The sequence below is a fragment of the Aspergillus nomiae genome, assembly GCF_001204775.2.
Source record: "Aspergillus nomiae NRRL 13137 chromosome Unknown contig00055, whole genome shotgun sequence".
In the NCBI taxonomy this organism is placed as follows: domain Eukaryota; kingdom Fungi; phylum Ascomycota; class Eurotiomycetes; order Eurotiales; family Aspergillaceae; genus Aspergillus; species Aspergillus nomiae.
Window position 1 is genome coordinate 33,033 of NW_015378110.1, and position 23,584 is coordinate 56,616.

Consider the following 23,584-nt stretch of genomic DNA (forward strand, 5'->3'; position numbering starts at 1 on the left):
AAAAATGACTGTGACTGCAACTGAGAAGATCGTCACCGTCTTTGGCACTGGCAACCAAGCCAGCGCCGTGGCCCGGGCCCTGCTGGCGGATAAAACCAGCCAGTTCAAAGTCCGCGCCATAAGTCGTCATCCAGACTCGGCCTCTAGCAAGACCCTCTCCGCACTCGGGGTGCAAGTTGTCAAGGCAGATGGATGGAATCTCGAGGAGCTGACCAGGGCGTTCGCGGACACTTGGGCGGCTTTCGTCAACACGAATTCTGATGACCCGGTTCACTTTAACCCACACCCGCCCAACAGCCCTAGATACTAAAAGCTAACAACATATGTTCTCTTGCTAGCTGTTCCTCCAAAAAGGCGATGGGCCCACGGAGTTCGATCTCGGCAAAAACATCATCGACAGCCTGGTTGCCGCCAACGTGCAGCATCTTGTTTATAGCTCCTTCGCCTCGTCTGTAGAGCAAACCAAAGGCAAGCTGTTCATCAAGCCCATGGAAAGTGAGTACCTCTCTGAGTTGATTTGTACATTCACTGGGGGTTCCGGCTGACCACAATGGCCAGTGAAATACCAAGCACTCAAGTACGCCCGAGAGACCGGCCACTTCGCCACCACCTGTGGCATATACGCCGCCTGGTACTATGAGCAGTTTCTCGACAAAGCCACCGCCGATGTGTTTGGGGGCTTTCCCACTACTCCCGACGAGGAGGGTTATATTACCTTCCGGGCCCCGCTCTGGGGCGACGACGAGCACCCATCCTTCGTGAGCATCACGCATGACTTTGGGGATATAGTGCACGGCATCCTGCTTGAACCTGAGCAGTGGGATGGCAAGTCGGTTCCTGCCGCTAGCGATGTGATGACGTTCGAGCAGCTGACCCAGACACTGCAAAACGGTATGTACGCCTGCTCACGTTTGGTTTGAGTACTACTAATGAGAGGATTGCAGCTACGGGTCGAAAGTCGAGGTATATTCCACTTCCCTCCTGGGAAGACTTTGGCAGGGGTATCCCTGAACTGGATGATCATAAGCTCTTGTTTGCCTTTACGCAAGCAACCGGGGGACGCTACTTTGGCGATGTGCCCACAGAGACCAAAACCGCCTTAAGACTCAAGAGGCGGGCGGCAGAAGCGCAAGGAAAGTCTGGCGCCGAGGTCAACTTGTTGAGTATGGAGGAGTGGTTCAAGACAAACTTTGCGTAGATGGAGGGCAATTCGAGTGAATACGGTATCTTGAACGCATTTCTTATCTTTTGGATTGGTGGTCGATTGTTCCTCTCTCTGAGAGACCTACATAGCTAGTGCAAGATTATTTACTTATCAATTCGGTTGATCTGCAAAAACATGGCTCGATTGCACTGCATAGGGACTAAATTGAGTTGATCATTACCAGTGCTTATTTACACATTCACTTTGAGGAATCTTCTAAACCCAATGCCTCCAGTGGGCTTTTCAGATCGACCCAGCCATGAAAGGGATCACTGGGCGTAAATCCAAGTCTCTTCGCTACAGCTGAAGGGTATTTCTTCAACTGTTCTTTGTTCACCGTCAAGTACTGGTTCTCTTCCTGTCGAGACAGACGAGCAAGTAAAGTTAGCGAGCAGACCTCCATGGAAAGATATAATTGGATGCTCCGAAGGAACGTAAATAGAATCCTCTTACTTGTCTCAAAAATCCTTTGGTCAGAAAAGTCGAATAGATTGTGCGATCCTCCTGGGATACGTTGGCCGAGCCTGCGTGGAAGCAGGAGGCCAACATGATGAACGCGTCGCCAGGCTGCAGCTCTACAGGCACGGTCAAGCCTTCGTCGGGGCGGTGGGAGGTATCCCACAAGTGTGAGCCTGGGATAAAGCGAGTGGCGCCATTCTCCTTGGTGGTTCGCGTCGCGGCAACAAACAGTCCAACCCCGACATCGCGGCCCGGTGTATACGCCTCAGGGTTGATCCCCGGGAGAGTATGATGGAGACCCATGTCGTCACGATGCAGCTTCTGCGCTTCATTGCCCGGACTGTTGGAAATGGCAATTGCGGCGTTGATTTGGGGAGCTGAGGTGAAAGTCACTTGCTCCTCGCCATACCAACATGTGTAGGTCGACGCAAGGAGGCGGTCACATACTTCCAAGAACAGTGGATTACACGCGATGTGTTCGATAAATGCCGTGGACTTGGCTGCAAGCCCGGTCACAACCCGGGACTTGCTAGTGAAGATACCCCCTTCCCAGAACTTGTCGAAATGCGGAGTGACATCGCGTGAAACCTGGGCGAGTGTATCCTGGTCGATCAGATTGCGTACTATCACGCCCCCATTAACGGTGAGCAGGTCTACAACCTGGCTGACCGGAGCTGTTCGGGCTTCGACAGAGTGTAAGTGAAATTGGTGCATCATGAACGTCTTGAAGATCAGTATGATGGTTGGACAGACAGAGACAGAGGTGAGGGACCTGGCCCTATTTATCTACTAGTGCTTGTGAGCCTGGAAGAGCCACACGCGTCATTGGGACCCCTTAGTTCATAGCTTTGAAATCCAACATAGCCAGGTTCTCTGCGGAATCCAACGCCCACTCTCCAGGGGACTCACTAGCCAAGCCCCGTTGGTTTCGGAGACTTTCCAACATGTCTACCACAATATAGAAAGTCATATGCAACGTTCGATGGCTTAGGATACGTCCATCTCCTTGGTCTAGCAAATACATAAATTGGACTAGATTGATATGATGTGTACTGTAGATAATATCCAGAACGCCCTTATTTCGAGCTCGGGCCAAAATTCGCGGCAAAGAATGAGGCCAATGAAGTTAGTTCCGCGCTGGCTCCGTCTTTCCCCTGGGCAGTCGCTGCTAGTTTCTTCAGTTTCCGTGCTGTAGCGGTGGACGAAGGTTCCACTCCGAAATAACGACCCCCAGTAAGCTCTCCATAGGCAAACAGTAACCGAGCGTCCTCCATCTCCGCAACTCCCTCCCCCAATGACTTCCATGAGGGCAAAGGCACGTATCGTGCTTTCTTCCCAGTTGCTACAGCAGGGCCCGGGGTTAGCCATGGTATCTCAATCTACAGACACAAACACAAGAAAAGCGCTGAGCCTACCTTTGGAGAAGATGGCCACGAATTCTTCCAACGATCGAGCCTCACTGACAGCTTGAATGTTCTGGTCCTTCCATTTGTGGGGATCGAGCAGGATTCCGTGCACCAGGTCACCAAAGTCATCCGCAATGGCGATAAATGGAGCCGCGTCATTGTCTCCCCACCGGGGAAGATGCAGACTCAAGAAGCCCTCGGCATCAGGGTAGTATGGAAACCCCTGGTGTACCTGGGCCATAATGTCGGAAAGAAAAAGCTCATAGTACCATCCGGCGTGGATGGAACAGACCGCATCAAAACAACCCGTTCCTCTGGCATACTCTTCGATGCGAGCCTTCACTGCATTTTCCAACCCAACCAGTCAGCTTTCCGAGTCCATTGCCCATTGACATCTTCCCGTTTACATACTGTCCATGGTCTTAATATGCATCTTCCCTCCTGTGGCTTCCGCTGCGGGTCTCATCGAGCTGAGAACCAGGATCCTTACGTTGGCTGCTACGATACCATCGACAATGGATTTGCCCAAGTCGAATTCAGTAGGTCCGTCCGGGTTTTGAAAGATCTGGCGTATTCTCTCGATGAGTCCTTGACGCAACTTGAAAAGGACCGGAGAAGGCGGCCTACCGGATCATCCGAGTTGGTATTCACAAATGCCGCCCAGGAGCCTGAACAGGCTTCCTGGATCTCATGGGCCCTCCAGCCATCGGCCCTGACGACCTCCACCCCCAAGCTCTGCAAGACCTGACTTTTGTCAGAGAGAGGATCTCGGGTAATGGCCCGAACCTTAAAATTGGACGTTTGGTCCCTCAGCAAAGAATGCACCACCGAGCTGCCCTGAAGCCCCGTGGCGCCAAAAATAGTGATTTGCTTCACAGCTGGTGCCATTGGATGAGATCGGAGAGAACTTGCGGAGACAAAATGAAAATGATCATGAAAGACGGCGGGGGGGAGGGTAAAATCGAACTTCTGATATATTGATATATGAAGAAGCTTCCCTTACCGCAAATCCAATACGAGGTTGTCCACGCATGTGACTGCTCCCACCACGTCGTCAGCCCGCAACCTTGCATGGATCGATTTGTCGGTGAGGGAAAACCAAAAGAGCACGATAATGTCGGTCTGACAGATGAGTTGAGTACCTGTCGATACCCGCTTGGATGCTGCTGGAAAATGGGAGTGTGATTTATATAAATAGCTACCGAGGGATGGCTAACCTCTAAGCCATTAGCAGTTTTTAGCCCATTTCCCATCCACTATGGCACCCTTCAATCTAGTTTTCAAGTTCACGGTTGACGCAACGAAGGTCGAAGAGGTGAGTAGCCAGCCAAGGGTCCTTTTCTTTTTCTCACGGACCTCAGGTCACGGCTTTGACCCATGATATTTGCGCCAAAGTCCAAGAGAATGAACCGGGCACGTTGCTCTATTTCATCTACAAGGTTGACGGAAAGAATGAATTTGTGGCTGTGGAAAGGTAATGCCTTCTTGAGCTTTGGAATTGATATCAAGTGCCAAGGTCTAAACTATCCGGACAGATACCAAGATCAAGCGGCCTTCGAGAAGCACATCTCTCAGCCGTATTTTACGAAGTTCACGGAAGATATCATGCCGCTGATTGTTGAAGAGCAGGAGATGGGGCAGGGCGTAACAGTGGCAGGATTCACCAGATAGATCTACATTTCATATGCACGGGGAGTAGAAAAGAGGCATACGGCAGTGCATTGTAAGGCCACAGGTGGCATCTGCTTGAATGCCGAGACTAAGGGCGTCCTCAACACCAAGGCTTTGGTTCTGACCTGTCGCAGTATTACATGTGCTAGACAATCTGTGAGATACCCATGCAGTCGATGTATCGAAGCTTTCTGAACCCTTTTACAGAGTCCCTATAGGTAGAGGTATTAATCAAAGTGCAACGAGCCTGTGTGGCTTGACTCTTTGTGTGTCGCTATGGAAGCGATTGGTCTTGTACATCCGTGAACCCACAAACCACATCATAAAGAAACACAATGATGTCAAACAGGAACCATGCCACCATTCGCATTGACAACACTTCCGGTACACCACCGGCTGCCCTCTTCGCAAAGAAAGGCAACAATCTGAGCAATATCATCAGGCATGCCCATTCTTGGCGCTGCTGGTGTCTCCTTGGACTTGGCCATCCAATGTTCCATGACTTGTGGGTCCCCTTTTGCCAATACATCCATTGCAACTGGCCCCACCAACCCCGGGTTAACGCAATTCACTGTCGCGTTGTACCTCTGCCCTAGCTCTGTTGCCCACGCCCGTGTGAGGCCCTCGAGCGCCACCTTGGACCCTGAGTATACCGAAGTCGCGTCATATCCAGCGCGAGCAGCAATGCTGGAGATATTGACAATGCGCGGGGCAAGGCCGAGATGTGGCAAGGACGCTTGAACCAAAAATGCCGGCAGGCGCACATTGGTATCGAACATTCTGTCCCAGAACTCGTTGGTGAGATGCTCCAGCGGCATATCGTCGGCCAGTCCCGCATTGTTGACAATAATGTCGATTTTGCCGAATGCCTTGACGGCGGCTTGGACTAGGGGCCGCGGATCATGACGGCCTGTCTGCCCAGCTTTTGGATCTCTTCGGTCGTCTCTTCGGCTTTCTCGTATGCCGTGTTGTATGTGATCAGGATATATGGTACCACGTTTCGCTAGTTCAATTGAAGATGGCGGCTCCAATATTACTAGAGCCACCGGTGACAATGGCTGCCTTGTCATGGAGAGATAGCGTTGCCATCTTGTGTATTGAGGAGGATGAGAAAAATGCAGTTGATAAGTTACACCACTGCCATATTGAATGAGGTTTATAAACACTTTCACTTCAGCGGCGAGGTGGCTAGTGGGGTGATTGCCGCACGTTTTCTGGGTTAAGCCGTGATGCATTCCATATACAGAAGTGGCAGCGATAAAGCGGTACATCACAGCTCTATCTGTGTGATGTGGCCGCCTTCAGGAAGCTGGTCAGCCGTGTCACGGTTATCCTTGACTGCATGAAGGTACGTACCTAGGTAGTATTACATCAGCTACACGCTTCCTACTTTGACATATCACATGTGCAACTTGCAGAGAGTCGGGCATTACTTCCTAGTAAATCACATCTGACAGGTATTTTCCTCTTGGGCAAAAGGATATATCCATTGTTGCGGTGAGTGTTGCAGTGTGTGCAGGCTGCGACATATTGTACGACACACACATCTAAGTCCAACTGCGGATATCCAACAAATAAGGGTTCAATCCGCGCTAGCATAAAATTCGCTAATTGATCTGATCTGGTTCCAGACCGTCCGGTGACAGTTATGAAGCTGGCAAATCCCTGCTTGTTCATATTTGGTTATGAACTATGGCAATCCCAGCGCTTTGCCCTCCTTATTGGATAAAATACTACGAAATGATCTTGTATTTGTTCATGATTCAATATTATTCAAGTATCACATTTGACATGAATGTTGGAGTAGATACGGTAATTTCCTCAATGACTAGAAACCACTAGTTGATCAGTATGGATACTCAATTATTGGATAGTGCGAACCAGTTGAGCTGGCAACAAATCTTGCATGTGGCTGTCAAGTAACATATAATAATTGATGACAAAGAGCTAAACTAAGGCCATGAATGAGTGTCCTTATATATCTTGTAGTCCTATGTTAGTCCTATGTTCCCATCTTATAAGTTATCACTGCTACGATCCTTCGTGTCATCCATACATGCAGCCAGGTCACTCCTACAATGCGACTTCTTTCTCGCAGCTAATAACTCTTCTACTGTACCTCCAGAGAGAAGTATGGTAATAAGTAATATATAGTACCTGGTTTTCGGAGGCTTCTATTATAGAGAATATACTGTCATCTGGGTATTCAGCTGACAGTATATTCTCTATAATTAATCTATAATCACAGGTTACTTCCGGATTACTCCAGTATATTTACGGAATATTTATGGAGCGCTCGATATATTAACTTCTAAGTTCTGCCTTATGCTATACTCCAGGATCAATTACTGAGTAAAAAGCGGCATTAATCTGGCTCTATTCCAAGGAAGTCGCAAATTTTTCCACAGAAAAAGTGTGCAGCAGTATTAGATTGATACTGTTTTGGGTTTGGAGAGTCATAGACATGACAGTAAACCGCTGTTATGAGCAATTGTTTTAGCAAGCAATTCAACGTTGAAAGGGCTTGTATCGGGGGATTGCTTATAGTGAATTTTCTATATAGACTAGTTATAACTAGAATTTAGAAGGCTCTGTATAATTTAGAGTATATATTAATTAATTTTCTCTGTGATGAACGGTACTCTAATAGTAAAATTGGATTGTAGGAATGTATATAATCCTAGGGGTTATCATGTATATATCACGCGTAGATTCCCTACATCGGGGTTGCTTATAGCAGTGTTTACTGTACTTGGGAACATCTGTGCATGACATCTCTGGTACTGGCGGTACTCGGAGGTTATATATCTGTTATTATTGAGAGTATATAATGGCAGACGGTATAAACCGTACTAGTCTATAAAGCATTGTGAATCACAAAACCACGCTTGATTGGTATCTCAAAGGCTGAAGAGCCGCAGAAGTTGACCATATCCCAGACTCCAAACTCCGTGAATGCGTAGATCGCTCGAATATCGCTTGCAAAATCATTATGGCATGTCGCCCGTCGCGCGAAAATCAAACATCATTTGACTATCCATCAAGACGAACGACTCGTATCGGAGACCCCGTTCCCGCTGATACGTGTCCGACCACACTGGGACACTGCTGTTCCAGACGTGTCGGTATCCCTCGAAAAGCTGACGCCAGTAGCATGCTTCGGCGGCCTTCGTCAAATAGCGCTCCCGGAAGGTGCGCACGCTATTGTTGGCGATCCGCTGTGCCGTACTCGGATCGTCGAGGAGGGGTTCAATCTTGTTCGCAAGATCGCTGAAGTCTCGCTCAACCTCGATGTAGTTTTGATTCGGGCCGTCCGGTACGAGGAGATAGTGATGGTGTTGGATATACTGCAGTTTATGTGCCACGATTACTGAGTTGCAGGCCTGACGGTACTTCAGTGAAGCGGAGTATGATCGGCCTAAGCGGTCGATCCGATTAGCACTCTGGTAACCACAACCAGTGGAAAAAAAAAAAAAAAGGCTCACCTTCGACGTGCGCGATAAACATATACCGGCAGTGGTCTTCCATCGACATAATGTTCGTCCGCTCAAACCAATCCACTTGCTTGACGTCGCCCCACGGCTTATCCCGAGCGGCATCCATCAACGCGCGGCGCAGCTTGGGGGCAAAACTAGGTTTGCCGCGCCAAACCAACTGCGGGGTTTTCTCCGACCATGGAATATCGGCTCTCTTGACACGTTCGACGACCTGGTCAAAGGGTCCAATCGAATTCAGCGGGTTATCCCACGCCCAGAACCCGAAGTCGGGCATCAGCCAGACGCCTTGCTCAGAGGCAGACCGTGCAAGAACCCAGACTGGATTGTCGGAGCTCGTGACATCTTCGACCTTATCCTCCACCGAGAAAACAAACTCGATGTCGCGGCGAGCAGCTCGGTCGAAATCCGCGACCAGCGCGCGATGGATGGAGCTTAATGCCGCCACAATCTTTCGTCGATGATCCTCTTGCTTGGCCCGCGCCGCAACCACATACAGCTCGCCGCGAGAAATGAATGCTCGAGCCATCCCAAATCCTAAGGGAATGCGATCCAGGTCCTCGGTCGCAAGAGCGCCTTGGGACCGCCAAAAGCTCTCGGCGCGGAAGACATCCTCGTAGAGTCCTGGGAATGCGGCCTTGCACTGAGGTGTTGTCAGGCCCTCATTGTTTGCATCGCGATCCGAGTTGAATTCCCATTTCGGGGCGGAGGTCAGTTGCGGGACCAGACTATGCTCGGAGCAGGACAGGCAGGTCGAGCACTGGAAGGTCGTCGACGTTTGGCACGCACAGTGCCCGGCGGGGATGAGTTGGGTCAACAGCGGGTGAATATAGTCTCGGTCGGAATTGACGCCATACCAGATGGCGACGATACAGGCGAAGCTCATGAATCCCACGAAGTAGAACAGGTAGAGGAAGCTACCTAATCGCAGGCGCCATCTCGAACAACTGGGTAGGGTCATCGCGTCGGCGAAGACGGAATGACGCGTGAATAGGTCGAGAGCATTGTAAGATAAAGAAAGAAGGAAGGAAAAGGAAGAGAGAAAGAGGGAAAACAAAATGGAGCCAAGGGGGAAGCGGGAAGGATAAACGAATGAAGCCAAAGGATCAGGGGCCTAGATTGACGGTGCGAAAGGCAATGACGCGGCGATGCTCTGAAACTTCCATGGCGGAGACGGTCAATCTTTCCGTTTCGGTCAATGATGGACAAGCTTTATGGAGCACCCCCTCGTCCGACCATTGGATCGTAGCTTTTTGAACATCATCGTCCCTGAACTGACTAACAGTATTCTCTGGGACTGGTCGCATTCATTACTGAGTTTGGCATGTCATGCTGGCGGGGAAATCCAACCAAAAATTGCCCCCAGACCAGATTTCCCGGTATGAAACGCGAGCAAAAGAAGCCTGAGGCTAGGACTCAGCCTTGTTAGGGGGCCCCTGGCACTAAGCTACAACGGTTCAAGTACGGCAGCACCCCTGCGAACTCCTACGGGAGCGCCAGCTGGCAGCCAGTAAGACAACGAGACAGGCGCCATCAGGGCTCTCGTCCCTGGCTGTGACATGTATGACGGGCGTCAATGTGGCGCAGGTGACGACTCCAGGGGTACTTCATAGACTACGTACACAACATGTTGTATATCTCATCTTGCAGCATACAGAGTACATGACTGGAGTATGACACGACTGAAATAGAATCATCGGACGATACTAAATCGCCGAGCGCTGAAGAGAGCATCCCTAAAAGAGGTCATGGCGATGAAGAGCCGCCCGTGACGTAAAAAGGCCCCCCACCGTGACCCTGTTTTTTCGCCCCATTGTGATTGGCCCTTGGCCGCTAAATAAGGGTATCCCCACCCGCCAAGACCTCCCTAACGTGGGCTGTGTTCAACGAGGTTGCCGGGGTTTTTCTTTCATTCTCGCCCCAAGGAGAAGAACTTCATTTCGGCCATGATCGGCTCAAACTTGCGCTGGACAATAGTATTACTATCTAGCAGTCAAGAAAAGGATGAATTGGCCGAGGTATCTCCGGAGCTCGCCGACGGTCTCACTTGGACGATGTATTCTTTTAGGACCTTAAAATTGTGAATATTTAGTTGTACAGTCCAAAGTACCGTAAATTACTGTTTCGAAGACCTGCAGACTAAATACAGTCCAGAGTTCAGTAGTCACGAAATTGCTAACTCTCGCAACACGCCAGAATGACAGGGATCCTGCCTTCTTGTTTGTTTTGGTTTGGTTTCATCCCCATTGAGCGTGACAAAACATGTGACTTGGAAGGGCTCCTTACAGCGGGTGAAATGAACCACCTCAAGGGACTCGATGCTTATTTACGCCTCCCGAGCTCTGTATGGCCGCACTTCCCGGTGGCGCCTTTTACCTTCAGATAAGGTTACGTCTAGAAAGCGTTTCATGTTTCGACGATGTTGGGAACCTTCTCAAGTCACCCGGTCGATTTCGGAGATTCCATCGTTGGCTTCAGCATGTCTTACCCGAGCGTTCACAATAAACAACCGATATGATCCAATGCGAGGAAGACAGATATAATGCTGGGTGGGTTCTTACCCGCAAACTATTGGCAGCTACCAAAGTCTTTATCGCAACGAACCACACATTGGTGATTCGAAGGCGAAATTCCAGTGCTGCATTTATGTTTCTCAGATCCAGATACGTACTTCGGGTCCATCGGATGCAAGGGGTGTATATCGACCTTGGAATAGAAAGAAAAATAATTCAATGATCGACAAAAAAAATGGAATTACATGTCTCATTCCGGCCGCTCTTATGAGCTTCATGTTCAATACTGTCGTCTGGTTTTTCTTTCATCTTGCCCATAAAGCAGTCTGACTACTGTATAGTAGTTTCAAGATCTCTGGGACCATGCACACAAGCAGCGACTCTCAGAAGGTACCTACTGCCACGGGCGATGCCGCAAGCAGCAGTAGCAATATCTCGGAAGATAATCACACGTCTATCGAGTACACGGAAGAAGATTCCTCAGAGTTCCCTGATGGCGGGTGGCGAGCTTGGTCAGTGGTCTTGGGATCATGGTGTGCGTTGCTTCCAAGCTTCGGTCTTATGAATATCACGGGGATTTTAGAAGAGTGGCTGGCAGACCACCAGCTGCAGAACTATTCTAAGGCATCAATCTCCTGGATCTTTAGTTTATGGCTCTTTCTCTTTTACCTCGGTGGCATCCAAACCGGTATAGTACCGTGACGCTAGCGCTCTACACATAAATGGTACTAACTGGTGCGCGACAGGGCCCGTCTTCGACTCACACGGTGTTAAGTACACTCTGCTTCCGGGATGTGTCGGTTTCACAGCATCGATAATGATACTCAGTGTCGCACAAGGTAATGTGGACCAGCTCCGGTTCCCACTGCCGTCCTATTGACGGTGTGAAGCATACTACCAGTTCATCCTCGGGTTCAGTGTCCTTGGCGGTCTTTCCGCATCGGCCATCTTACCACCAGCGTTCGGCACCATAAATCACTGGTTTTACAAGCGTCGGGGCCTGGCTACAGGAGTCTCCTCTACCTGCGGTGGGATCGGGGGCATCATATTGACATATATCTTCGGAACACTCCGAGATCGAATTGGATTTCCTTGGGCGGTTAGAGTGCTGGGTTTCTTGTTTCTGGGTTGCTTTTTCATTAGCTTGTTTTTGACCAGGACGAGACTGCCTTCAAATAACTCCAAGAGCTGCACGATTGACCTTCACTCCCTGCGAGAACCGGCATTCACAATGACTTCCCTCGCCGTGACCGCCGCAGAAGTCGGCCTGATGGTTGTCATCACGTACCTGCCTTCGTATGCCTCGTCACATGAGATAACCGGTTCCCTATCGTACGAGCTGATGTCTATCTTCAGCGCTACATCGATTCCCGGCCGAGTTATCCCAGGCCTGCTAGCTGATCGCTGGGGCCGGTTCAACGTTATGATCGCCACTGGGTCCGTTTGTACGATATTAATCCTTGCCCTATGGCTTACGGCCAACGAAAGCAAAGCAGCGATTATAAGCTTCGCTGCCTTTTTCGGCTTCTGGGCCGGTCCGGCTATTAGTCTGTCGCCAGTGTGCGTGGCCCAGATCTCTAAGACAGAGGACTATGGCAAACGATATGGGACGATGAATACAATCATGGCTCTCTGTCTCTTGGTGGCTATTCCCGTCGCGGGAGAGATTCTCAAGGCGCAGAATCCGTCAACGCATCAGGAGACAGTGTATTGGGGGCTGATTGTCTTTTCCGGTCTGTCATATGCTTGCTCGACGCTGTTCCTGATCCTGGCCAAAGGTGTCTCTGTGGGATGGACTGTGACTCGTATATTCTAAACTACCGAGTGTTAGCTTTTCGATTCACTCAATATACTTCAACACAAGGTCAGCCTGAAAGATTAGAGTGGCTTTCCAAGATATGCTGGCATTTTAACTTACACTTCTAATATTAGTCTTTTTAATCTCACAATTTCGCTTCTGATCTCTCTCCCCCAGTGGCTTGCACACTTGCACCAGTTACTAAGCTGATGGGTGGCTAAATAGATCGTACTGTGCCCTCCATGTCACTTTAACAATTAAAGAAACATAGTCCGCGTAAAGAGAAGACGACCCAACCGATTTAGGATTGAGGTCTGCCTTCGGATTGAAGTAAGATCCAGCCAAAATATTAAGGAACCTGCCATGAAGGTAGTTTCTATCGCCTTCGCATCGGTGTCCTACCTTGATCAGTAAGTCAGTGCCGCCGAATCTCAGAGGCAGAACATATTTCTCACTCCAAAACCATTGAATTAAGCTGCAGCAAATCCGCTCCGGTAGATGTCAAAGTCGCATCCACTGCGACTCATGAGTACAGTATTTTCGGAAATCGGTGTCGTCCCCCTACACTCTTTCATTGTTCCCCGAACAATGTTCGTGTTGATCTTCTGTGGGGCGGATGCTGGCACAGCACTGCCTCCCAGCCGCAGATCCATTGAGCGCCAGATGATTCCTGTTTAGGAAAGGTTTGCAGTAGCAGTTGAGGTCACGGGTGCCTTTCAGACAACCTTAAGCCCTGGCAGCCCAGAGCACCAGAGGACCCTAAGCCAACTTAACTGAAGTGGCGCATGCAAGGTGTGAGTGGGTCGCCTTGCCCTTTATGGCGTCACTGTCAGCCTTATCATTGATCACCGGAACCAGTATCACCACGAGGCGCAGCAGATCGATCAATGCAACACGGAACATTCCCATCATCTTATCTTGAGCGTCAGCATATATCTGTGGATATATATCAGTGAAGGGAAATCCGCAAATTGAATTGGCACTTCATCAAACATCATACTTGCTATCTTACCAAGCTTTTATTCCGCGACACCTGAATCCTCAAAAACAACCAAATCCCAAACTTCAAGAACCAAGCGCAAATGGGTATATTTACATGTTCGCGAAAGTCAAGGGCGAACCCTTCCAAGCCAATGGGTGACTGGAAGTCCCAGTCTCCCCCCGACTACAATGAGGTCGTTGCATCCGATGACGCTAGCAACCAATCCTCCTCCGCGGACGGCTTTCTCGCCACAAGCGAGTTTCAGGTAGAAGCCATGGGATACGACACCAACCAGGCACTCAGCGGCAAATTTCTGGAGAATATTTCCGTCTACAGCGTGGAATTTGGAGCACCCACACAGGAAAAATACACCTCTATCCGCCTAAAGAGCAGTTCCAACTCGTGCGCGTTGGTGCGCCCATCCGACCCACGTCAGAATGCTCTCATTTCAACCATCTATCGTTGGGGCCCTGGAAGACACCCCAGGATGCGCATTCTACCCCGCGATTCCAGTGTTTCGGTTGAGCAGGCCATCGACGACGATAAGGTGTGTGGAGAATTGGTCGACGTCCAAAGCCGGTCGATGGTTAGCCGTGCGCAGGTTTTCGACACGTCACTGGGCAAATACGAGTGGCGCTACGGCAGTCGGGAAGAAAGAAAAGCCTGTAACGCAGATTCGCTGCTGATTCTGGAGCGCATGGATCGCGTCGTATTAGGGGACGGTACCACGACTAAGAGCGGCGCCAGAGTCGCTCAGCTTATTCGAAACGACCAATTCCGCACCCGCGGCTCGGCTAGGTACTCCGGAGGGAATGGTGGTCGCTTGGTGATGGACCTGCGCATGTGGGAGAATGAGAAGCATGCCGACACGGACGGCGTAGAGGCTTTCTTTGTGGCGAGTTGTATCTTGATGCTGAAGAGAGAGGCAGATCGTTTCATCGATAATAACATCGTCGCCGTGACATAAACGTGACGGTGCCCCCTTTGCGAGGCTCATTTGGCTTGGAGTTGAAGTACTTTAATGATTTACTTTCTATAATATATATATGGTGGCTTAATATGAATATTAATTTAATTGTTTCTCCAAACATCAATGATTACACAACGGTGCCAAGAACGTCTATACTTTGACTGCTAGGGACGTGCCAGACACGGTAGACGCGCTTCAACTGTCGAGATGTTGAACACTAGAAGAAGCGCCCTCCCCAGTTAGGTGGGATCCTTGCGTGAGCGGAACGCTTACCGACTACGTTAGTAAACCGTTGATTACTCACTCGTACATATAGTATAGTAGTAAAGAAGACCAAGATATTCAACTTCGAAACTCGAACACACATTAACGTGATTTAATTCTATTACCCTAAGGAGCGGATCAACTATCTCACAAAAGCGGTAGCGACAGACAAATCAGTAGTGAAATAAGGAAAAGGAAAAGCAAGCAGACGAGCGCTAGGGCCGGTTGAGACCAGCATGGGCAGACGTTATTAAAACAGATAGAAAAGTACCCGAGTACTCTCCATGGCTAGATGGGCCGACTAAGTGACCGGCATTTTGTCATCTTCGGTGCGCCTTTACTCGAAGTCCTCGCAGTCCTCAGGAGAGACAGATACGGAGACTTCGCACTCGGCGCAGTCGTTGGGGCCAGAAGCGTTGGCTGAGGCGTGGTTGCCGCTGGACGAGCCGGAGCTGGAGCTGCTCGAGGAGCTGCTGGATGAACTGCTGGAGGAGCTGCTGGAGCTGGAGCTGGAGCTGGAGCTGCTGCTGGACGACGAGGAAGAGGAAGAGGACGAGCTGCCAGAGGAGCTGCCGGAGTTGTTGCCGGAGTTGTTGCCAGAGTTGTTGCCCTTCTCGCAGACTTCACAGGGCTCGGTGTCGGAGCTGGGAGGAGTACCGCTGCCGGAAGGAGGCTTACCGCCAGTGGGAGGGGAGCCGCCAGTAGAAGTGCCAGTCTCTTCGCCAGTGGTGATGCCAGTGTCAGTGCCAGAGCTGGGGGGAGTACCGCTGCCAGTTGGGACATCACCGGTAGGGGGAGTGCCGCTAGTAGGGGGAGTGCTGCCAGATGGAGGAGTACCGCTGGAAGGAGGAGTGCTGCCAGTTGGGGGAGTGCCGCTAGTGGGAGGGGAGCCACCAGTCTCTTCGCCGGTCTCTTTGCCAGTTTCAGTGCCAGAGCTGGGAGGGAGTACCGCTGCCAGTTGGGACATCACCGGTAGGGGGAGTGCCGCTAGTAGGGGTGCTGCCAGATGGAGGGGTGCCGCTGGAAGGAGGAGTGCTACCAGTGGGAGGAGTGCCGCTGGTAGGGGGCGTGCAGGAGCTGTCGCCTTCCTCGCAATCTGCATCACCGCCGCTGGGAGGGGTGCAAGAACTGTCGCCTTCCTCGCACTCTGTATCATCGCCGCTGGGAGTGCAGGAACTGTCACCTTCCTCGCAATCCATATCACCGCCGCTGGGAGGAGTGCCACCAGTAGGGGGGTGCTTCCCGAGGGAGGAGTACCACTAGAAGGAGGAGTACTGCCAGAGGGAGGGGTGCCGCTGGAAGGAGGAGTGCCACCAGAGGGAGGAGTACCGCCAGAGGGAGGCATACCGCCAGAAGGAGGAGTGCCGCCAGAGGGGGGCATACCACCAGGGGGCATACTACCGCTGTCAGTGCTGCTGCCAGAGGTGTTGCTGTTCGAGTTCGAATTCGAGTTGCTGTTCGAGTTCGAGTTGCTGTTGGAATTCGAGTTGCTGTTCGAGTTCGAGTTGCTGTTGGAATTCGAGTTGCTGTTCGAGTTGCTGTTCGAGTTGCTGTTCGAGTTGCTGTTCGAGTTCCCGTTGCTGGAGGACTCGTCATCACAATCCTCGGAACTGCTGTCAATGCTGACACTCATGTCGGAGCCGGTTCTTTCGCCAGCTGCACATTCCTCACAGGAGGAGCTTCCTCCCTTAAGCTGTCCGATCCAGTTGATCAATGGGCCGAAAGTCCGAGCCGTCAACTGACCATCTCCAGCCGGGTTGGAAGCCTCAAGAACCTTCCCAGGGACCGTCGAAGTACGGTGATAGGTAGAAGGAACAGTCACCGGGACTGCGAGAGCTGTTGCCGTCAAGGCAACAGTAGAATAAACGAAACGCATGTTGAAAACAAAAAAGGAAAGATAATAAAGATCGTAAAATAGTTTTTGTGAATAGAAAGCGAATGAAAAGAAGAGAGAGATGCTGTCGAAGCTGGGTTGGATGAGGAATTGCTGCTGGAGGTATGTGAGGCTTTATATACGTTTGATCCCGCCCATTTCCAGCATTCAGCTGACTTTGGCAATGGCATTTGGTCGGCAAGGTTGCATTGCAACAGCTCTATTCGGGATAAACGTGATGGTTAAGGTGTAGATCCAAGTTTCAAGCCGAGACAACCTCTTTAGCCTCAAACCTTTAGTAAAACTCAATTGGCCAGTGGCGACACGGAGCTAAGCTATGTGCTTCTTCCAGAAGCACATGTCTGTGCCAGTGCATCTTCGACAGCTGGGCTGAACTGCTGTGCCATCAAGGATGAGGAAACATCGTCTCCCTTGTCCTCATGGTTCTTACAACAGACATTCGCATTTCTGTATACAATCCCGTATAGAACCACACAAACGCAGGCGAACCATCCTATCCTGTAGGCGAAAATCGCCGTCCAAGTGGATCCCTATAGTGCCGTGCTCAGTGGTAAACTCGAGCTTCCGAAACTCTTGGCCTTCCTAGTTCCTGACTCGAGAGCCCAGACCAGGCGGTGGTTCTTCCCCCCGAGTGAGTCTAACCCGGGGGGTAGATCATTTGGCCCTGGTGAACCGTCACAATAAGGTCCATAAATGCTGTTTACTATAATTAGCAGCACTCTCTAACTGCCCTAAGCACTTCTTCAGACCATCACGGTGGGCGTTATGACTAAGAGGATGTAACCTTTTCAAAGCATCAGACAGAGAATGTCAAAAGTCAAACTTGAAACTGCACTCGGATAGCACGGCATTTACAATGTGCTCAGGGGTCTTATTCACAATAGTGTCTGCTCACGTTATAACCCGCATTGCTTCTCGAATGGTATCTGGTCACATGAGCAGATATGCAACAAAAGCAGAATAACAATCACAGCCCTACAAAATCAACCGAAACCCCCATCGGAAAACAACATACTGCAAAGCCCCAGAAATGATAATAATTGATAACCAAATAAGAGGAGAATAAACCCTTCCCCAAACTCAGAAACCCCTACAGTTGAACCCGCAACCCCAAACTCCACCCAGGAACCACCCCTATTCCATATATAGATAGCCCTGAAACCAAGCCCCCGATCGCCTAGAACAAGGCCAAGAAAACCCCCCGAAGGCTCAAGCATTTCGCCCGTTTTGCACAGAAAAAAAAAAAAAAAAGTCCCCGAAGACAGCCAAGACCCCATGGTTTCACGCTTGCCCTACCAACAGGCACTTAGACCCGAATCGGGATTCGGGATGTCCTTCTGCGACGGGATCGGCAAACAGTGGGGTTTCTGATGTTTGGGGAAAGTTTATTTTTCATATTTTTTGGCATTTGGGTGGTATTTAACTAGCTTTGGATCGGATACGGTTTCAGGGTTGGGAGTTGTTAGTTACTAGCCGTACCTTGGTAGACCGTTGTCGATCTGTCGGAACTTTGGTTGTTGGTGTGATTTCAGGGCTTCTGGTGATGGTGATGGTTTTTTTTGTTCTTTGGTATGGAAGGCGTATTTGTTGTTGTGTTGTAGGCGAGGGTTCGTTCTAATTTTTGAGGTGATTACCTACTGTCTACTCTCTGCGTGTATTGGTTTTGTACAATAGGAGTATTTATTCATTTAATATGTTAATACCGTTGGGGAGATCTAGACACTCATACTATAAGCTAGACCAGCCCTATATCACAAGCTCCCGTGAAACCTCACCACCAAGGATCGGCACATCAAATCTTCGTATACGGAAACTCCTGCGCTGGATCAATCATCCCCGTCTCAGCATAGTACACCTCCCAATGTTCAATCAACCTCTGCAAAATCTCCGGCTCCGAGTCCGCCCGATCATCCACCTCCCCAGGATCCTCCTCCAGATGATACAACTCCCACCGATCCTTCCCCCTCGGCGCAGTCATATAGAGCGCCTTCCACGGACCCTGCCGAATAGCCCGTCTCCCAAACAACTCCCATCCCGTAATATAACCTCCCTGATCCTCATGAAATTCTGCCGTCCGGCCCGCAAGATGCGGCACCCACGACGAACCTCGCACAGGAACAACCTCCCTCCCTCTAAACTGTTCTCCGGGAAGAGGCACGCCCGCTAGATCCAGAATCGTCGGGAAAATATCCATGACCGTTGCAAACGAGTCAGTCTGCCCGTTACTAACTCCCAGCGGCGGAAACCGCACCACACACGGACACCGGATGCCACCCTCCGTGATCCAGGTCTTGAATCCGCGTGAAGGAGCCATAGCCGCGCTGGCCCACGCCGGACCGTACCAGACAAACGAGTCTGGGTTGCCTATATTCTCCAGCGAGTTATCGTAGTACTTATCGATGATGGCCTTGACGTTGCCTGAGGGGCCCATGACGGGCAGGGCTTCAAGCATTGCACCCTCGGCGCCGTTGTCGGACATGAACAGGATGAAAGTGTTGTCTAGTTCGTCGGTTGATTGGAGGTGGTCGATGACTCTTTGGATGTTCTGGTCGATGAGATCGACCATTGCGGCGAAGACTTCCATTTTGCGGGCTGAGTCGGCGCGTTCCTCGTCGCTCAGTTTATTCCAGGCCCAGTCGTCGCTTTCGAGGGTTATGGGCGCCGCCTTGACGTCTTTGGGCACGCGACCTAGTTGGATGAGCCGTTCTAGGCGCTTTTGGCGGAGGACTTCGGGGCCTTCGTTGTAGAGGTCTTTGTATTTGTTGATTAGCTCGCGCGGAGCCTGGAGGGGCCAGTGGGGTGCTGTGAAGGGAGGTAGGCGAAGAAAGGTCGGTCGTCGTCGTCTTCCCTGGAAGTCAAGTATTGGAGTAATTGATCTGTGAAGGTTGTAGTCGAGTAGAAGTCCGAGGGGATGTCGGTGGTTCGGTCCAGGAATCTGTCGCCTTCCATCCAGAAGGCGGACGATTTCAATGGGGCCAGGAAGCCATCTCCAGCATGTTCCAGCTGAGGCTCGTAGTTGAAGTGGTTTCCGCATCCAGCAAGGTACGAGAAGTTCTTCTCAAACCCGCGAGAACAGGGAGCGATCTCTTTCTTCAGTCCCAAATGCCTTCCCAACTGATTAGCTTGCTATAAACCCTTGGCGCATGGACTGGAATATACGTACCATTTGCCTGACATGGCGGTGAAATAGCCAGCGTCCTGCAGCACTTCAGACAAGGCGGCTACTCTCCAATTGAGGTATCCCTCATACCCTGGCTTGCTTGGTATTGTTTGGCATTTCTCATGTGTTCGGCCATCTGGCCCAGCCCGGCAATGTGATTGTCGGTGCCGGAGAACAGCATAGAGCGAGTCGGTGAACAGGCTGACGCGGTGTGGAAATTGGTCAGGCATGTTCCTGTACGTGCCAGAAAATCAAGTGCGGGAGTTTCGATTTCCGATCCAAATGGCTTGGTGTCACTGTATCCGAGATCATCGGCGACAATGATGAGGAAGTTCGGACGGCGAGTTGAGCCCATATTGTATTTATAATTGATGCACAAGGGGTGGGCAGAATTGGTGTGACTACTAAAGATAGCAATTAGTACGAAGGACAAATACTCGCATCGTGCATCAGGTCGCCCGGTTATATATTTATCATAGGACCGAAGCCCTCCGACATATATTGATCGAGGGTACGTAAGACGTCTCCCCGCTGTCGGCGATTGCGCCATCGCTACTTAAATTATTTGCCCATTCAAACCAATAAGAAAGATGAGGGGAATCCGGTAGGATAAGTGAGATCTCAATCCACTGGAAAGAATAATTCCATTTGTCTACTCAGTCTTGGGAACAGAAGTACCTTATGCAACTCTCTCCAACATCACAATTCTGTCGACATGAACGAGACAAAAGCATCATCATATACGCCACGAATGCAATGGAACCCTCCATAGATCGCAGGATCAGTGAACAAAACCGGGTATAATTCATCCAAACGCCCAACTGCAATGCACCCAAAACCAGCCGTCTAAACATCAAGCTACAATCATTGTCTAGCGTTAGTTCTCAACGCCCTCGACCCTCGGCGACGACCCGCAGAAGGCTCAGGTGTATCGCTGGCCTCCACCTCGGGACTTAACATAGGTCGTCGTCTGCTTCGGCCGCCTCGGACGTGGCTCATCGCTTGGCGCAGAAGTCCATCTGCCTCATCGTCCAATTCCATCTCCACCTTATCCTCCAGTGTCTCAGAGCCGCCCCTCAAATTGTGAGAATCGACCTGGGCAACTTCGTCCGTCCATTCCTCTGAATACTGCTCTTCAGGGATAGCGCGTCGCCTGGAAACTTTGCCCTTCCCTTTGTCACGCGACGACCGGTTGGAACTTCGGCTGCCGCTTCCTGCCCGTGAGACCTCTTCGGACAGCGTCGCGTCAGCCTCGTTACCCTCCAGCGCCCAGATCTCCAAGGCTCGAGAGAGTAGTGTTCCCGCAACACCGGCACCAGCAGCAGCGTCACCACCCCCACTAGCCCCCAAGACACGAACGGCCTCGTGGAGAGCGGTGACAGCCTCCACTGTCCGGCTGAGTTCGAGTAGAATAAGGCCGCGAGCTGTGTGGAGTGAGCCAATCAAGCCGCGGTCCTCGTAGCCTCCAACACCGGACGACGCCGCGCCAGAAGCATTGCCTCCACTTCCTCCTAAAAATGGGGTATACCCGAAGCTAGCACCCGCAGCACCGATACGAAGACACTCATCAAATTCAACTAGTGCCTCTGTAAAACGTCCAATACGACGCAGAGCGTGGCCCAGGTTCGCTCGTGTGGCCACCCATGCTCCTGGCTCGCAATTGAGAGAGGTGGCAAGGCCGAGAGCTTGGCGAAATAATTTTACCGCAGGTTCAAGATGATTTTGATGGTAGAGTACGACTCCCAACTCATTGAGTACCAATGGATCGCCGCCCAGGGAGGACGCTCCAGTGGATGGGGTGGGAGGGAGTGCGGGAACCGAGCCAGACGTTGCGCCGGTCGACATTGCATAGGCCGCAGACAAGTATTCATGGGCGAGCGACATGTTATTCAAGGCTAAATGCTGCATGCCGAGGAACAGTTGCGGCAAATGACTTCCCTGGAAGAGTCGGGCCGCCGTACTATAAGCCGCAATAGCTTGATCATGCTCTCCTTCAGCAGCGAAGGTGTGAGCAAACCCAATCCATGCTGGCGCCGAATGGGGGTCTAGCAAAGATGCTTTCGAGAAGAATCGTCGGGCTTCCGCTACTTTAGAAACAGAGAGGTAGTAGACGCCAATGGCTAAGTAGGTATAAGACTCTTCTGGAGCATGATCCGCCAGCGTGTGAGAGAGAAGGAATAGCGCATTGGTGGCACCAGTTTCATATAAGCATGCCAGATGTAAGGGGTACACGGCAGGCGCATGGCCCAGATGGTTCTGGGCTGAAATGGGGGCAGTCGTTGCTGTTAGCGCCGTAGATGACTGGGAGGTCGACAAAATAGACGAAGTCAGCTCTAGCGCCTCTGCGAAGCGGCATTGAGTATACAGGGCCTCGGCGCGTGAAAGCAGTATATCCGGATTTTGTGAGAGGTTGTAGTGCGTGGACAGGGTTTCGGTTGCGTCGGAAAGAATTGCAGGGGACGAGTATTTGGATAATCGGGTGGTATAGAGCATCTTCGTAAAATGAGCGGCTTCCTGAGACACGGATGGGTCCGGACTGGAGATAGAGTCAAAGTCAAGTGATTCCAGAAATTCGAGCTCCTCCGCAGGTGACATTAGCGAGTTCTTCATCAATTGATCGAACGCCTCGAAGCACTGGACATCAATGCGCACAGCATCCTTGTAGCAATCACGGGCGCGGTCAAATGCATTCTGCTTGGCGAAGCAAAGCCCCCTCAGATAGCACATTGCGGCCTCAAAGCGAATGTTACTTGCATCCTCCCGCTCTCGCTCTTCGCCGCGATCGATCCGCGAAGCTGTGGTTTTCCCGTTGCGTAAAGTGACATGGCTTTGGCTGTTTAGATGCTGCAGCTTGCGACGACTGTTACTGTTGTTGCTGCTGCGAATCAGGTGAGTCGGGTTGTGGTCGCCGAGTATTGATAGAGCCTGCTCAAACTGGTTTTGCTTTATATAACAATGCGCGGCCAGGTAGCGACAGGCGGTACTTCTGGAAATCAAATCCTTCCGTGATAGGAGAGCCAAAGCTCGGGTGAAGTTGTTATTCGAGAAATGTACTTGAGCCAACCAGAAGGCATCTGAGTCGCTATCTGATCAAGTAATATGCGTTAGTCTTGAATAATTGCGGCGCGAGGGCAAAGGATCGACCGACTAGTTAACGCAAGCACTTTATCACCGATGTAGACTGCCGCATCATGCTGGCCACGGTTCAACGCATCTTGCCGCCAGGAGCGAAGAAATTTCTCCATGACACCAGTTGTTATGCGCTTTCGAGTAAGGGCGAGAAGGATTCAGGAAAGATCGGAGTTGTGGCAGTGAGGCATGGGGTCTGGAGGGGCGATAAAGGATAGGCACATTCGTTGGTTCCTGGTTCCAGGTACAACCGCCAAACTTTTCCAGAAAAGTTCTCGGAGACAAGTGCCCAACAAAGCGACGATGATAGCTTCTCCAGAGAAACAACTGGCCCAGTGTACGTCCAACAAAGGAGAGAGGGAGAGAATCCAGATTGGAATCTATGGATGCGATCCGCGGAATTGCATGTTTGACTGTTTTGTTTGCTTGTTTTATGCTTCCCAAAATGGCGCGTCACTGGGTCTGTGCGCTTACCTTATCGGGTAAGAAGATATCAACCTCTTCTTTCTTGCATACAATGAATTAAGACAATTGACTCGTACATGTGGCGATAATTTGAATTGGTTATCCGCTCAAGGGTGGTTCACTAGCAGATAGCCATCCTAATCTGTCTTCCCACTTTATCTTACAGTCACGAGCG

The 23,584-nt window shown here is 50.8% G+C and overlaps 10 protein-coding genes across 10 annotated transcripts; 3 read left to right on the forward strand and 7 right to left on the reverse strand.

Annotated features, from left to right (window-relative positions):
- Positions 1-4: 4 nt before the first annotated feature.
- Positions 5-1,198, forward strand: ANOM_003585 (NmrA/HSCARG family protein; the record flags this gene model as incomplete). The annotated part of the gene is made up of 4 exons (XM_015548842.1): positions 5-268; positions 339-495; positions 559-891; positions 945-1,198. 4 exons carry the CDS (start codon positions 5-7, stop codon positions 1,196-1,198), a joined length of 1,008 nt encoding a protein of 335 aa, XP_015409277.1.
- Positions 1,199-1,403: 205 nt separating this feature from the next.
- On the reverse strand, positions 1,404-2,380 carry ANOM_003586 (phytanoyl-CoA dioxygenase family protein; the record flags this gene model as incomplete). Its single annotated transcript, XM_015548843.1, has 2 exons — positions 1,404-1,562; positions 1,658-2,380. 2 exons carry the CDS (start codon positions 2,378-2,380, stop codon positions 1,404-1,406), a joined length of 882 nt encoding a protein of 293 aa, XP_015409276.1.
- Positions 2,381-2,739: 359 nt separating this feature from the next.
- On the reverse strand, positions 2,740-3,957 carry ANOM_003587 (putative hscarg dehydrogenase; the record flags this gene model as incomplete). Its single annotated transcript, XM_015548844.1, has 4 exons — positions 2,740-3,005; positions 3,079-3,411; positions 3,481-3,634; positions 3,697-3,957. 4 exons carry the CDS (start codon positions 3,955-3,957, stop codon positions 2,740-2,742), a joined length of 1,014 nt encoding a protein of 337 aa, XP_015409275.1.
- Positions 3,958-5,081: 1,124 nt separating this feature from the next.
- On the reverse strand, positions 5,082-5,810 carry ANOM_003588 (SDR family NAD(P)-dependent oxidoreductase; the record flags this gene model as incomplete). The annotated part of the gene is made up of 1 exon (XM_015548845.1): positions 5,082-5,810. One exon carries the CDS (start codon positions 5,808-5,810, stop codon positions 5,082-5,084), a length of 729 nt encoding a protein of 242 aa, XP_015409274.1.
- Positions 5,811-7,730: 1,920 nt separating this feature from the next.
- On the reverse strand, positions 7,731-9,195 carry ANOM_003589 (uncharacterized protein; the record flags this gene model as incomplete). The annotated part of the gene is made up of 2 exons (XM_015548846.1): positions 7,731-8,158; positions 8,226-9,195. The coding sequence occupies 2 exons, from the start codon at positions 9,193-9,195 to the stop codon at positions 7,731-7,733; spliced, it is 1,398 nt and encodes a 465-aa protein (XP_015409273.1).
- Positions 9,196-11,110: 1,915 nt separating this feature from the next.
- On the forward strand, positions 11,111-12,563 carry ANOM_003590 (monocarboxylate permease; the record flags this gene model as incomplete). Its single annotated transcript, XM_015548847.1, has 3 exons — positions 11,111-11,435; positions 11,494-11,586; positions 11,638-12,563. 3 exons carry the CDS (start codon positions 11,111-11,113, stop codon positions 12,561-12,563), a joined length of 1,344 nt encoding a protein of 447 aa, XP_015409256.1.
- Positions 12,564-13,678: 1,115 nt separating this feature from the next.
- On the forward strand, positions 13,679-14,494 carry ANOM_003591 (uncharacterized protein; the record flags this gene model as incomplete). Its single annotated transcript, XM_015548848.1, has 1 exon — positions 13,679-14,494. The coding sequence occupies one exon, from the start codon at positions 13,679-13,681 to the stop codon at positions 14,492-14,494; it is 816 nt and encodes a 271-aa protein (XP_015409257.1).
- Positions 14,495-15,098: 604 nt separating this feature from the next.
- ANOM_003592 (serine-leucine-rich repeat protein) lies at positions 15,099-16,637 on the reverse strand (the record flags this gene model as incomplete). Its single annotated transcript, XM_015548849.1, has 1 exon — positions 15,099-16,637. The coding sequence occupies one exon, from the start codon at positions 16,635-16,637 to the stop codon at positions 15,099-15,101; it is 1,539 nt and encodes a 512-aa protein (XP_015409258.1).
- Positions 16,638-18,447: 1,810 nt separating this feature from the next.
- On the reverse strand, positions 18,448-20,170 carry ANOM_003593 (arylsulfatase; the record flags this gene model as incomplete). Its single annotated transcript, XM_015548850.1, has 4 exons — positions 18,448-19,531; positions 19,618-19,761; positions 19,819-19,876; positions 19,906-20,170. The coding sequence occupies 4 exons, from the start codon at positions 20,168-20,170 to the stop codon at positions 18,448-18,450; spliced, it is 1,551 nt and encodes a 516-aa protein (XP_015409259.1).
- A 509-nt stretch (positions 20,171-20,679) lies between these two features.
- On the reverse strand, positions 20,680-23,060 carry ANOM_003594 (anaphase promoting complex subunit CDC16; the record flags this gene model as incomplete). Its single annotated transcript, XM_015548851.1, has 2 exons — positions 20,680-22,901; positions 22,964-23,060. 2 exons carry the CDS (start codon positions 23,058-23,060, stop codon positions 20,680-20,682), a joined length of 2,319 nt encoding a protein of 772 aa, XP_015409252.1.
- Positions 23,061-23,584: the final 524 nt, after the last annotated feature.